Genomic DNA, 14740 nt, shown 5'->3' on the forward strand with positions numbered 1-14740 from the left:
ATGCGCAGGGGTTGGTGCTTTTAGGAAGCCCTGACCTTGCCACATGCCGACTGCCGCAGGAAGCTGGCAGCCCTGGGGACGCTTTGGTGTGGCTGTGCGGTGTCAGTCACCTTTGGCTTGTGCCCAGTAGGTCCTACTCTGCCCAGAGGCTTCAGAGGCATTTCCTTACTGCATATGCGTCTTCTTCAATGGTCTGGCAGATTTTAGGGTTTTTTCAGTGTCTGTTTTCTTACCCACAATTTTTAAAATATCTTCAGTTCTTATCAGTGCAGCAAATGTTTAAACCATGGGATGAGAAGATTGACCTCTTCTCAGCTCTAGTGAGAAGGTGGCCATCCGTGAGGTTCTATCTGGTTCCTGTGGAAGAAAGTAAGTTGTTAGGGAGATCTTTGAAAGGGTTGAACAATTGTTTTAAAGGCAAGAAGAAAAGATTGGTGTTTGGCTTAAATATATTTCATCTTTATAAGAGATGGTTCAGAGAACAGATGGCTTTGTGCCCTATTTGTTTCTTGAGAGACCAAAGACCAGGTGCCCTTATTGAGGCACTTTGTGTTGGTTAGGCCTGGAGATCTTCTGGTGGTGGTACTTTGACAGTTCATGATGCAAGTTCGAATTTCAGGTCCATTTTAACCAAAGAACAGAAACCTCTTATCTATAAATGTGAGATTAAAAAACCACTACAAAACCTGCCTGAAAAATCGGGAAGACCTAATGGCAAACTACGAGTGACCTGAAATGAGATTATACAGTGGAAAGGGATTATACAGTGCAGAGTATGTGCAATATGGTTCTACTTACTGCAGAATATATTTTTAATGTAGTGGTATCTATTTCAGTCTCTTATCTAGCACGCTCTTTCCTAAGACAGAAGGACCCAATCCTTCTTTAGCTCTTCAACGCATCACCAGTCAGTCAGAACATCAGCTTGTCTCCTGAGTCAATGTGGCATAGAATTGGTGAAGTCAGCTTCTTGACACTGGAATAGCGTCTGGGGCTTCGGGTTATATTATTCACGTTTAATTTGGAGGACCTGGGGGTTGCTACAAATTATATTGAACAATGTCCAGGTCTGGCTCACTGAGCCATTATCTTTCAGAAACTCCCTTGACAATTTCTTCCTCGGCAATGGGGCATATCCTGAACTGTGGCTTGATAAACATAGAAGGAACTTGGTGTAAAGGAATACTGAAGTTACTGTGTATGTTCACATCAAAAAGGAAGTTTTTAGGAGGGATTGTCATACCAAATAAAGCAATGATGAGCGAAAGTTGGACTTAGAGCTTCTGTTCTCCATGTCTGGTAGTGCAAAAACAACAGAACAATCAGAAAAGTAACTAAATCAAACCTCATAAAAGGTAATTTGTCTTCTGAATAACGTAACTAGATTGCCGTGCTCCTTGCCATAGAACATGACTGAAGCCCAGACATGAGGACAGTGTACAGAGGAGGGGGATACTGTGGAAAAGAAGAGTATCCAGAGCCATAGCTGATAGAAGATGTGTTCGAAGATCTAGAGCATTTTGTTTGTGTTATTTTAATCTAGTCACCGAGTGTAAGAAAATGCATAATTCCTGGGAATGGGATGGTATATTGATCATGGGAACGTCCCTGTTGCATCTTCCTTTGAAACAGTCAGTGCTGGCCACAGAGTACCGGACCAAATGGCCTGCAAAGCCTCACATATAAAATGTGAGAGTTTATGCTTTACCAATATTTGCGCTATATATCCTATTGCCCTACCTGAAAAGTATCTGGAATTGCTGTTATCTCAGTAATGATCTTTCTTGAGAAAATTAAAAGTGAGGAAGGAAAATCATGAAAATCTGTCCTGTAATCAGGTTGGATGTAAAGATAAATGTCAGTTGTGTTTGTTCCTTTTATTTTAAAGGAAACATTTTTGTCACATTTTTCAAAGTTAAAAAAAAGTTCATTAGCACCAATTAATTCCAACTTCATTAGCTGTAAACAAGCGATGAAGAGCACAGCAGTGGAATTGAACTATTCATTACAAGTGACTGAGCTATCCTTGTAAGTCATATCATACAGATTTCAGCAGAGGCAGGGAAGTACTACTGTCCTTGTAGAACATATGGGCAAGACCATGTCAAAAACACTTGGAGCAGTTCTGTTCATGATGGATGTAACATCAACAAGAGACGAAGACAGACTTGTAGGATGATCAGGGAAATGCAAAGACAACCCACTTGAAGAGCCGTACCTGGATGTTTTCCAATGGAGCATGTGTGCATAGACAAAATAGCTGTGAACTAGCTATCACAGGTACTGTTGTCACTGTAACCCTGCAAAATTGGTCCAAGGACATGGTGATGAAGGGAAGGTGGGAGTGGAGAGGACAAGGTGAGCTAGCTTTGTCTCTTCCCTGTTTTAAAACGGGTTTCTAATGGATTGAGAAGGATGAAAACCAGTTATGAGGTAAACCATGACGTTTGTCTCCTGGATCGCTGCTGTGACCTATTGGCTCATGTATGCCATAGAAACTGTAGTTTAATGTTTGGAAATTCTACTCTTTGGGATATAATATCTTACCTTGGCAGGAAGCAGAGGGTCATCTCAGAGGTGGTTCTGCCTCTAGTCTCCATATATCTCTTTTAACAGTACTGGCGGCTGTGGACAGCCTTGTCCAGAATTGGTGGCTTTTTTCTTTCCAGTTCTGTTAGGTTCTACCTTGAAAAAATGAGGAATCGGAAAGCTCAAAAAGGCTGATATGTAAATATTAACAATAAACAGAAACTGACCCTGTGGGTCATTTTTGAGACTGATTTGATTTCAGCAAAGCGCTTGCCATCTTGTTTGTTTTAGTAGTTATACATAGCAGCAGAACAGCAAGCCTACGGCTCTTTGAGGAAAAGGGGATAAATGTAGTGTAGACTTGCACGCTTTTTGAAGTGTTTCATCAATGTATATTTTATTAGAAAAAAATGTATATTTTAATGTGTGGAGGAGGAAAAAGGCAGTTGAATAATATTTTAAAATTGACTTACAGCACCTTTTATAGATAAATGGTGCTAAACCTTATCCATATAGAATTGTTAGGACTGTATGTAAGCATTGATATTACAAAATGTATTTTGGGAATGTTAGAATTAAATTCATTCAGAGTGGGAATCATACTGTTTGCAACAGATAAGGGGGAAAGAAGGAGGAAGAGCAAAACGTTTCTGGCCTTGCATTTTGTATTTTACTTTGGGAAAGACAAAATTCCTGTAGCACCTGCCATAAGGATATCTTCAGCTAATCACTGGTAAAATAATTACTCTAAAACGTTAAGGAAGATTTACGAAAAAAACTGGTTTGCAAAAGGCTCTGTGAGAGAGCATTGTGAAAAAGAGACATCAAACATAGTAGTATTTGGGTGGCTGTGACTGCAGGGCCGGGCGAGGGTCGCAAGCGGCGCTGCTCTGCAGCAGCAAGCTTTGTAGTGGGAACGCCAGCTACGTGCAGAGGCAAGGTGTCTTACCCTCTCTCTGTGTTATCAGGTGGCATCAGCCATCACAGCACTTCCTGGCATAGTTCCTGTTACATTTGATGGGCTGGGACCTTCGGGGGTTTTTTTAGTTTCCATCTTTTTCCGTTCTCAGCATGATAATTTGCACTGCGTTGAGCAGCACCTTCTGGGCATTCTAGCAAGCGGTCCAGCCCCTTTCCCTGAAGAACGCATTAGTGATCAGAAGTGTGAAATTTCGTTCTGTAAACAGTGCCCCATTGAAGCAATCCCATTTATGAAAGGAGATGTGTCTGTGAACAAGCTAGAACAGTAGCATAAGTTAAAGGCAGGACAGGGATGAACATGAATATATTGGATAATATTTGGAATAATTGGTCTGTTGCTTCAGAGTGGTATTGGGACTGGGTTTGTAGAGATTGATTTGTTTATTGCATCAGCAAGTGGCCTTTAAAGTAGAAGAGAAGGAACAGAAAAGCTTCCCAGAAAATCCTCATGGTTTGTGGGTGACCATAAGGGATAACCGTTCTCTGCAGGGTTCTGTTATTCCTTTCTGAATTTAATTTTTGCTTTGCACTCATGATCAAGTGATTACCATTCATTTGATGGCTCTGTTTTGAAGCGGGCTATTTCTATCTCATACTCCTACTTCAGCTTCCGTCATTGCCCCGAGGGCTCTGCACCAGATAAGTTCTTCTGATACATTGCAGCTGTTTGAAAAGTAAAAATTATTCATTGGATCAACTTTTTCAATATATAGAATAAATTGTTCCTGTAAAATGCAGCTTATCTCCCAGCGTTGAATCTGGCTTGCTTAATTGTTCCGATGCATGCAGAGCATTTAAAAACTGTAGATCTTATCACCGGCCAATAATGAGAGCAGTGTTTTACTACCCATCCTCTCCCTCCCCACCCCAGCACACTGTATCCTGTGTTTCGTAAATCAGGGGGCGAAACCTAGAGTTCAGTCCCGTTACCATTTGAATAGCTTTGAAATTTCAGTTACCTTTAAGGAAGGCAGACAAGTTGCTTAAGAAGCAGTGATAAAAAGGCTTTGATGAAAAAGGCATTTTCCATCTGTTTTGCAGGCTTCGCCTTAAGCAGACTTTTCGGGGGAGTCTTAGAGGGCAAAGCAGCTATTCCTGCCACTGGGCTGCAGAGAGGATGGGGGCAGCAGCGTGTGTCTGTGGGATGTGTTTGCACCAGACAACAGAAATCGCAGTAAATTGGCATCCTTTTTGTTGCTGGTGCAGCTCTGCCAGCGCTCCCCGGAGAGGTCTGGTGCGGTGGTAGCTTACAGAGCAGCCAGGATAGCATCATTCGGTTGTACCCCCGTAGGGAGGAGAGGGGCACTGGGAAAGGGTGCTCCAGCCGCTCCCTGGGGATGCGCCTGGCTCAAGAAGCTGTCTGGGGGCTTGAGGAGGAGGCAGGAGCAGCAGAGGGAGAGACCGGCGAGACCCCTGTGTATGGGAGAGTACATCAGCCAGCCTTTACAACCGGATATTGCGTTTTCTTGGTTATCTAAATCTATAAAATAGTTGTAAAAACGAATGGATTATTTTCTGTCGTGTTTTAGTGCTTTTCATGATAATGGCTAGAGAAATACCTGTTTTTACAGAGTCCTCTTTTTGTGAAGCAGTGGAAGGTGATGCATGGTCTGATGCAAGGAAAAATAAAGGACTTTGAGAATCATGCCTGCATTACACACCACTTTCTCTTCAGGTCTTCTGTTAAACATATTTTCTTCTCTAGGATGTTGAGAACCGCTCTGTGAATGTCTCCCATCTGATACGACTAATTTATAGAGACTTTTTATTGTTTTTAAACCATTACAGTCCAGATAGAAAGTCTGCATCTGCATTACTGATGACTCTATCAACTTTCCTTGGCCTCTAACAGACCAGCCAGACTTCCAAAGGTCTTTTGACTAATTGAATCACAGAGTCTTTCAGCTTGGCTGAGGGTAGTGGAGAGGTTTGAGGTGGCCTTTAAAGCACTTCTCTTTTTTCCTTGAGAAGTTCAGGTATATATGTTTTTTAGAAGAAAAGTCCCTGTATTAGTATAATAAAGATTTTGATCATAATTAATTTCTAGTCACTGTCAGTATCCCAAAAAATTGCTGGTGTATAATGAGAACAGCAGAGAGAGACACAGAAAGGGCAATTATTCTGTATATGAACTAATCTGCAAATATCACGAAGTTAAGACTGGAAAAGGTTAATTTTACCATGATAAGCAAAGGCAGAAATCCCTAGCTTCTAACTAGTGCATTGTATTATTGTGTCTGTGCTTTGGATATCAAATGCCAGTTCTCTTTTTAGATGTGTAAATAGTATCTTTGCTCAAGACAGAAGAGTGGTTGTAGTTACTTTAGATATCTGGAGTCACAGCCACATGCATGGCTTTTCTTGCTGGTTCCTTGCTAGGATGTTGCCTGTGCCATTAATGATGAATTGAAGAAACCTAAAATCTTTTTATTTTACCTGTAGAATGCAATTTAGGATTTTTATTTCTTTCAGGAAGTACTTCTATTATTACTAGTGCACTGATTACAATGATTCATTACATGATGAATAATACTTTTGGTGTAAAAAAGCCTGTAACAACATGTTTATCAGTATTGATACAGTGCTCAGTATGACGGCATCAGTGTGATGTGGCTATAATGAGGTGGTCAAAGTAAGACTTCAGAGGTCTCTCTATGAGGATTTAGAAGTATAAGTATGGGAGGGAGAGAGCAATTTAAATATACTGTTATTTTGTCCTAGTTGTAACATATCAATGCATGCATGTTTATATGGTACTTCCTTAACAAAAGATCAAGGTGTTTTGTGAACCACTGTCATAAGCTGGTTTTTGGGTGGAGGACAGAAGCCAGCTAATATAGCATACTAGCATTTTTGTGCCTGACTGCTGCTGTTCTTGATCAATCCCAGTTAAAATTTTTTATTTGTTTTTTACTGTGTCCCTCTGGTGAGGATAGCAGTAAGAAACAGGTAAGCACATGCCTCTGCCAAAACAAAGAAAAATGTAAGCCTTTTAATAAATCTCAATGTTTAGGGCATATGGGCTTCAGGTGGTTATTGTTTAGAAAGCATTATAAGGCAAGGCAAGCTCAGCAGTGCTGGAAGAGCAGGGGGACATAGTTCTGGAGAAGAAGGCTGGGTCTGTGACCACCAACTTCTGTAGCCAACCTCCACTTGAAGTAATTGGAAATATCCTTCTCCTTCCCTCCTCCATGGGCTCATCTCCCGGTGCTGGAGTTTCTACCCCCTTGCAGCCTGGTCCTGCTAGCTGCAGGATGCTGCTGCCCCTGCTCCCCCCCTCTCACCTTCTTGATGGGAGTGGAGTCCTGGTGAAGAAACGCTGCCTGGTCTGCACTCGTGCTGTGTCGGGGCAGCTCCGGAGCATAGGAGGGCACTTGCCATACGGTGAACCCGTGCATCATTGCTTTGAGCGTTGCTGCGCTGGAATTAGAGGTTGCTGGTCAGGGAATTAACTGAAAGCTTTGGAGTTGTGGGCAGGGAAAATAAATTTGTCTGGTTTTTATTTTTTCTTTGCTTAAAATGAACTTAGTTGTCCTTTTGAATAAGGTCAATTTTATCAAAAACACCTGCTACCTCTGCCAGTTTCTCTGCTCTAAGAATATTCTCCAGGACCCTTAAAATATGCTTGGGTAAAGTACAGACCTAAGATGCAGTCTTTCCAAGAGGAAGAACTGCAGGGTTTTTGATCTAAGCTAGGCAAATAATAAAGAATAGACTAAAGACTTCAAAACTAGAATAAAATACATATTTCTAAGGATTTTTTGAGAGAAAGTTTTAAAAAACCTGTTCCAACCATTGATGATGGTGTGGCTGATAGAAGAAGAAACAGAGGTGTGGTATAGGTGTGTCCAGATGGGAATAACACTTAGTAGGGAGTGCGAAGGTGACAGTGGCCAGAAGAGGACCTGTGCACCTTTCCCAGAGGGAGGATGGAAAGATGTCCCCTCGCCAGAAGGTTGCTAGTAGGGAGGAATCGCACCAAGAGCTTAAACCATGGATTCAATCGCATAAGGAAACACAGATCCTTGGAGGGAGTCAGCTACTGGCTGAGGAAATGGGACAGTAGGAGATCGGATGTTGTGTTGGTTTGGGACACTTGCGTAGCCTTGGACTCATCTTGGACCCTCTTTTGCTCATCTTTTGGAGCTTAAACCCAGTCTTTCCTCACAGAGAGCTCTGACTGAGGGAGATGTGATAGTTTCTTAACACCATTAAATGATTATCAAAAAAGCAGTAAATTCATCAGCAAAACCAAGGAAAGGATTGAGCAAGAGTGAGGGTAGTAACTAAGTTTAATTTGAGCTTGGCTATTAAAGAAAAGGACAATTTTGAATACCAGGCTGGCTAGGTATTCAAATACCTAGCCAGGTACCAGGGTATTGCAGGGATCAAGTGAAAACCATTCTCCCTGCTGAGGAAGCAGGGAGACATGAATCTGAGAGACGTGGGATGATCATAAAAGATCTGTCCCCAAGTTCCTCTAACTTCTGCTGCTTATGTCTCAGCTGGTTCATTATAATTCAGCTATTGGCATGTGTTTGGATTTACAGACTTGGAAATAAAGGATCCAAAACTGCTTGGTCTCAAATGCAGACTGGGCTGACAACAAATATATCCATCGAGAAGTTGGGAGATGGCATTTGGAGACTGGGATGTGGGATTAGAGGAAAGAAGAGATCTTCATAGCTGATGTAGTAGATGATCTTACAACTGATGTAGATTTCATTACACCTAATAACAGTATAAGCAACATCAGGGATTATAACTTCAGTCTGCAGAAAATCACCTTAGTAATGGTGGAATAAATGGTTTGTGAACAATCAGTGTGCAACAAACAAGTTATTCTCCCCTCTGAGTGCAAATACTGTTGAACAGCTGTGTGCAGGTTCAGCTTTCCAGTGGAGAAAGCTGGAAAAGACTAGGGCAGTCTTAAGGCATCAACTCACATGTGATGCTGACTAAATGCAGATGGCTTAAGTGGTTCCTGTCTTCAGTTTTATGCTTTGCCTCTCTCTCAAAGGCTGCTGTTGCTGCAGCGGTGCTGGCTGAGTGATACATGAAATATGTGTGTTTACATTTATGAGCCAAACTGTAAAAATGTGTTTGGGAGCAGAGTCACATAAGCCAACACTTGTAGCTGCTAAAATTCTTGTGGCTGGGAAGTATGAGCGGAGCATTCCTTGTTTGCTGGATGTAGCTGAGGAGCAGTAAGTAGTAAAAATGACTGTGATTGAAAATGGGCAGAGAAAAAGTTCAAAGTTTTGTTTATTTGGGCTTTCCATATTGAAAACCTGTTAAATTGGCTCAGGTAGAAAAAAGCATTCCAGTAATTGCAAGAGTGTGGTTTAGCATGGCTAGAAGTGGCGGGGGAGGGTCTCATGACCATTCCTGTCCTTTGCCTACCAATGAAAACTTTCATCTTAGGCACAGATGACAATGCTGACAATTTTGGGGCATTACTGACAAAATTATTTGGAGAAAAGGTTAGTTTTTCAGAGCAGCAGTCTGAGTCATTGTAGAGGGGAAAAAAACCCCATGAATACAGAAGAGCTAGAAGTTAAAATTATAGACTATTTGGAGGAACTTTGAGATTAGCTCTAGACTCTGACATCTTGACACCAACTTGGCAAACACTTGCAACAACTGCTGTAGTGTGATTTTACAATTCTGTAGAGGCCTGGATGGGAGCGCGTTAGTCCCGTTGCCACACACGCAGAAGAGCCTTGTTGGAAGGCTGATTGCAAACACTAGGGATCAGCTTCTCCAGCATATCATGGTGGAGCGTGGTCCACCATGCATGGTCATTTTGTCCTCATATGTTGCAGAATTGCAAATATTAGTGGTTCATCCACAGCTGGATAAAGTAGTAGGGACAGTTGGTGTAACCTTGCAGCAGTGGACTACAGAGCAGCTGAATGCTTCTCAGAGAGTGGATTTTCATACTGGGATATTAGGTAATTGGAAAATCATCTGGCAGCGTTGGTCTCCAGAAAATGTAGCTTCTCCACGTCATCCCTGAGGAAAGGTCTTCTGGACCCAGAGGAATTTGGCATTCTGAATGAGATACTCCTCTGCTGACAAGAGGACCTGATGGGTGATGGATTCAGGTATTAGCAGATATCCAAGACCTTTCCAGTGCTCGGTGATGACCATATGGCTGCTGTGCTCTTTGCAAAAACCTTGGCTGAAGGAAAGGAGGGTTTCTATGGATATAATCAGAACACAGCAGGAACCATCATCAGCATTTCGGTTCCAGGCACTGATGTGTTGTTGCAAAAGACAGTCACGAGAGCTAAGCTGTTGTGTGGCATGTTCGTTGGCATCTGCGTGGGTCCTTGCATCAGCCAGAAAGCTGCTGTGAACCGTTTCATGGACAAGTTTGAGGTTTGCTCACTAAAATACCGAGAGGCTTTGACTGTAGCGTAGTTTCCAGTTAATGAGCCTTTAACCTGTTTGGTGAAATGGGATTCTAGGAAGGGGACTGCAAGCAGCGTAGTGATTTGGTGACTTAATGATCAACAGTTGATGGAAAACATGAGGTAGCTGAACAATTCTTATATTGAGCTTTAAACAAAGACTCAACCTGATGGTTAAGTAGAGCTCCTGGCAAGGCACAGAGGAAATTCTAGAAACCCCACATTGCAGAATAGAGGGGGAAAATGTGTCCTTTTGTAAGAACAAATTTAACTTGATCTCTAGTAAACGAGAAGATGGTCTTGGATGTTCTATTGTATGTTTGAAAGCAAATGTTTACAAGAAGCTGTCTGCTTTGGTTCCTCTGTCCCGCAAGGATGGAAAGCTAAAATCTGCTAAACCTAGTGGGTTTAGTAGTTTTATTTTGGTACATTCACTCTTCAGAAATTGGACGTTGTACTGCTAACCTGTCAGGAAAATTTACTTTCAGGAAAAAAAAAGTGACTATATGTACATTTTTATAGCCAATGAAAATTCTGCATTGTCTAAAAAAAACATTGCTCCTTGAGCAGTGGGTCACTGAAGCCTGGTTTCTGGAGGCATCCGTTGTCTCCAGATCCTCTCCTCCTTCCCTGGGAAAGCTGGCTGCCCTTCTCTCCCTTATTACCCCTTGCCCATGCCCTCTGCCACTCTCCTGATTTTTTTGTTTTTTTTTCCCCCAGAGCTCTTTGGTCTTAACTGCATGAATTGAAGCAGCAACTTAGGGCCGGTTCCCAGCAAGGCTGAGCTAAGGCAGCGACAGGTCCCTCTCTTTCTGCTGCGCTGTCCCGCTGGCTTGGGCATCCATCGCACCTGCAGACCCCCCCACCCAACCCCCCGGCACTGGTTTTCTGCCAGTTTACTAATTACTTTAAATAATTAGTTTATAATCTGACTAGGAAAAATTTAGGATCGGTCTTTCGGAGAGAGTACAGGAGGGTTAATAATGGTGTTAAGCAGAAGCAACAAAGGAAAAATCACATCCCCCAGTTCCAGTTTATAGTTCTTCCTCACCCTACAGAGTAGCGTATGTTATTAACGTTACTGGTAGTCTTAGATCGTTTTGCATCTCTATGTCTCCGTTGAAGAAAAAAAACAGATGCTTAGCTTTAAGGATATGAGTAGCTGAAATTCTGAAAAAAGGGAACAGGGTCAAACTATTGGAGAGTCACAGTAATCCTGACACTTTTATACAAAGATGTATTCTCTTTTCCCACTGCTTTTCCTATTTATGCTGAGCTGTAAAGTAGCCACTTGGTACACTCAGGTTGCCAGAAGACAAGAGCTTTGGGAATTCTCCTTGGTGGTTTGCTTCGGTTACTGGCTTAGGGTTTGGTCTGTTATTTAAAAAAAAAAAAACAAAACACTAAAAAAAGTTAAGTGTTTGCTGATGGGTTTCTTGCCTCCCATTCACTGTGTTTCAGAAAATCTTCAGAAGAACTGGACATGGATAAAGTAACAGCAGCCATGGTACTCACCAGTTTATCCACCAGCCCTTTGGTCCGCAGCCCTCCTGTCCGACCCAACGGTAAGCCTTCAGAGCAGCGCCTGGGCAGGGGCTGCAGGGAGGGGTGCCAGGGCCGTGTATGTGGGGGCTTGTTTCCAGGAGTTGTGGCTATGGTGGAGGACAAAGGGTGAGTGGCTGTCTTCTGGCAGTGGCCCACGCGTGCTGGGGGTCATGCTGAGAGAGCTTTGCTCCAACACAGTTGAGGTTTTTGGTGCAGCATTGGCAGAACTGATAATAAACCTTTTCCATAACCATAGAGCAGCTTCAGTTTATGAAACAAATTTGCCCCGTTTCATGAATGGGAGATGAGCACTGCGGGAGGTCTCCTGACCTCACTGAAATCCCAATTTTCCAAACAGCTTATTTGCATTTGTACATATGCAGTAAACATGACAGCAGTTGTTCTTGTCCCCACCCCATGGAAATCAGATCAGATTTTACTCAACGCTACGATGAGGCAAAGCACTTTCAGATCACAGCCCTCAGCTGAGAGGCTGTGCGCTAGTGGTCTGCATAGCAAGAGGCCTATTTCTGCCAATGCAGGATTAGACCCTCAGTTCCTGTGCCCTTTGTAACTCTCTGATGGTCTGCCATCAGATCCATAATCCCTTAAAAGACTGCTCCATTTATGGTATGGCAGAAGACACACAAATAAAAATAAATCTAAAAAGTTAGTGGTAATAATGAGATTGCTAATGAAATATAATTAATCTATGCAAGCTTGACTGGAGTTACAAGAAATTTATAAAAGTGTTATATTTTAAGGAATAATTTAAATTAGGACACCCTTGTTAGGATGTCTCAGCATTGTTGGTATGACTGGCTTTTCTTACTCATAACTGTTAAATCGATACTAAATGCCCTTCTACTGTAAATGATTGGAGTACTTTGAGGAATACTAACTGACTGCAAATTAATAGGGGAATAGTGTTTGCAGTTCTTCATGGAATCGGGGGCAATCCACTGAATGATGTACTTAAAAGGTATCTGTACCATGAGGAATGTCCCAGCTTTCAAGATTTTTGAACAAATAGTGTGGTTGTTTTCGTTTCTTTCCAGAAAACTTAAATTTTATCCATTTAGCTGGAAGTCTAGCCATGAACACCCATGGCTCCTGCCTGTGTGCTTTCCACACACTTACCAGATGTTAAAACCAGAAGTATTTATGGAGTATCACTGCCCTGAGGAGCCTTGGGAAACCTCCGGTGGTGACATCCCCAGTGACTGTCCCACCTCAGGGCTGGAGGTTGCCAGCCCCCGGAGAAGGCCAATGGAAGGGAAAAAACATACCTGCCCTCCAGCTGCTCCAGCTCACGGCCGAAACCATAGACGAAGGTGGATCTGTGCTGATGTGCCAGGCAGGGATTTGGAGTGGCCAAGGCATGTGCATGTCCCACGTTGCATCCCTGGGCACAGGGAGCTGCTCTTATGTGGGGCAAGGCAGTATCTGCCACCTTGAATAGTTTGAGCAGATGACAGTTGTCAGGACCGGCAGTGCACACTAGCTAGCAGCTGTCGATTGGAAAGATCTTCCAAACAAGCCCTTCTGAATTGCTAATAGGTAAATGGTAGCTGTTAACGGCCTTTGATATTTCTTCATGCAGCCTGAGCGCTCTTTGATATTTCTTCACACAGCTTGTCTGCTTGTTTCCCGAAATCTGGGAAGACAAGCCTGAAAAAGTAATTCACGTGTTTTCAGTAGTCACAGACAAGATTTTGAAGCTGTTGTTGGGCACCTTCTCCCTGAATATCTTAGTTTTGCCTGACTGAAGACTTACTAAAGACTTCAATAAAAGTGTAAAGATTTGATAATTTAAAGCTTAATTGGTGTTGCAAGGCTAGGTTCTGATCTTAGTAATATGAGCTACAGATGTACTAATGATGAATTCTTTCTACATTCTTTTCCAAAAAGGGGCAGTAAGTAGCAGTGTAATTAAAGGAACATTTGTTTAAACAAATGGAATTTTGCCTAGACGTAAAAAAAAAAAAAAATAGCATTAATATTAAGGTCTGATCTGTGCTGGAATTACTGGGAATGATCAGCCATGTAAACTGGATCAGAGTTTGGCCCTTGTTTCCCTGCAACCGAGTAATATTTGGTCTGGTTCTCTTTCATGCAACTCCAGAAATATGAAAAGAGCCCCAAAATAAGAGTAAGTTGCATTTATTTGTATTTTAAACTTCTTTACATTGACAGATTTGTTAGTATTAATGAGAACCAGTGTTTGTTTTTTCCCTGTTGTCAGCCTCATTCAGTCTTTTCCATACTACTTTAAAAATGTTCTTGATTTACATCTCTCTCTCAGCAAGGTGAGGAGAAGCTGTAAACCCTGACAATACAAAGTACCACCATAAATATGTCAGAAAGTAGTAGCTGAAAGAGTGCTGTTTCCTTTGTTCTTCTGAAGAAATGGAAATTTTAAGCTATGCTAAGGTCACAAGTTGATACCAGATGTAATTCTTGGCTTTGGCACGAGACTCAAGTACAAATACTTAAAAGAAACAAAAACCACCTCTATTACAGTCAAATGAAGGCTGTAACCATGAACCAAAACATGACATTTTCATATGTTAACTTATTAGCTACCGGAAATGTATATGTCCTTTTCCAAAGCGGAATTGGCAGCGGGGCAGAGGGAGGGTTGATCCCATTTATGCTCTGTGGCCCTGATCAGTAAGTGCGGGGACTTGGCTGCTGCCTCCGTAAGGGGGTATTTTTATGCATGTGCTTACAGGAGCACTGCATTCTGTTTTGTGAGCAGCTGATGTTAATGATTAAGGGTTTCATCCAAAACCAAATGAATTAGGAGGAAAAAAAAATAATTCATTGGTTTTGGGTTAAGCTTTTGGTAGCAGGTGGTAGACATTATTTTCTTGCTGATGTCATTAGTTAAATTTATCTGTAAGAAATTGAGAAGGAATGAAGGAGTGACTTTTGCAGAACTCTTAAAGGCAGGTGCTGGCTTGAAAAGACTCCTGTCTCACACTTAAATAACATTTCACGAACAGATAAGATGTTATTTGCTTGCCAACTCCAAAGTCAGGTATTGCACAATGCTCAGGCAACTACAGTGTCATTGGGAAACGCTTCCAATGCCTGAGTTAAGGGGAAAACTGCACCTAAACCATCCCTGCACATGTGCCAGAGCCCTGTGAGGACCTGAAGCTTCAGGCAGAGCTGCCCGTGGTTGCACCACTGGACACTCTCGGGCCGTACCTTTGCTGAGCTGATGGCCCACGTACTCCTCTCCTGCCAGAAGCCCTTTAGGG

At 42.3% G+C, this 14740-nt stretch overlaps 1 protein-coding gene across 2 annotated transcripts in view; it reads left to right on the plus strand.

Moving 5' to 3' along the window:
• The window catches only part of ZNF704 (zinc finger protein 704), a 94597-nt gene that overhangs the window by 59239 nt on the left and 20618 nt on the right, over positions 1-14740 (plus strand). For both annotated transcript variants that reach the window (XM_072852296.1, XM_072852295.1), the window contains exon 3: positions 11388-11491. In XM_072852296.1, the coding sequence (XP_072708397.1) occupies positions 11388-11491 (104 nt within the window). The remainder of the gene's footprint in view (positions 1-11387; positions 11492-14740) is intronic.

The sequence above is a fragment of the Ciconia boyciana genome, chromosome 2 (genome assembly GCF_034638445.1).
Source record: "Ciconia boyciana chromosome 2, ASM3463844v1, whole genome shotgun sequence".
NCBI classification, from domain to species: Eukaryota; Metazoa; Chordata; class Aves; order Ciconiiformes; family Ciconiidae; genus Ciconia; species Ciconia boyciana.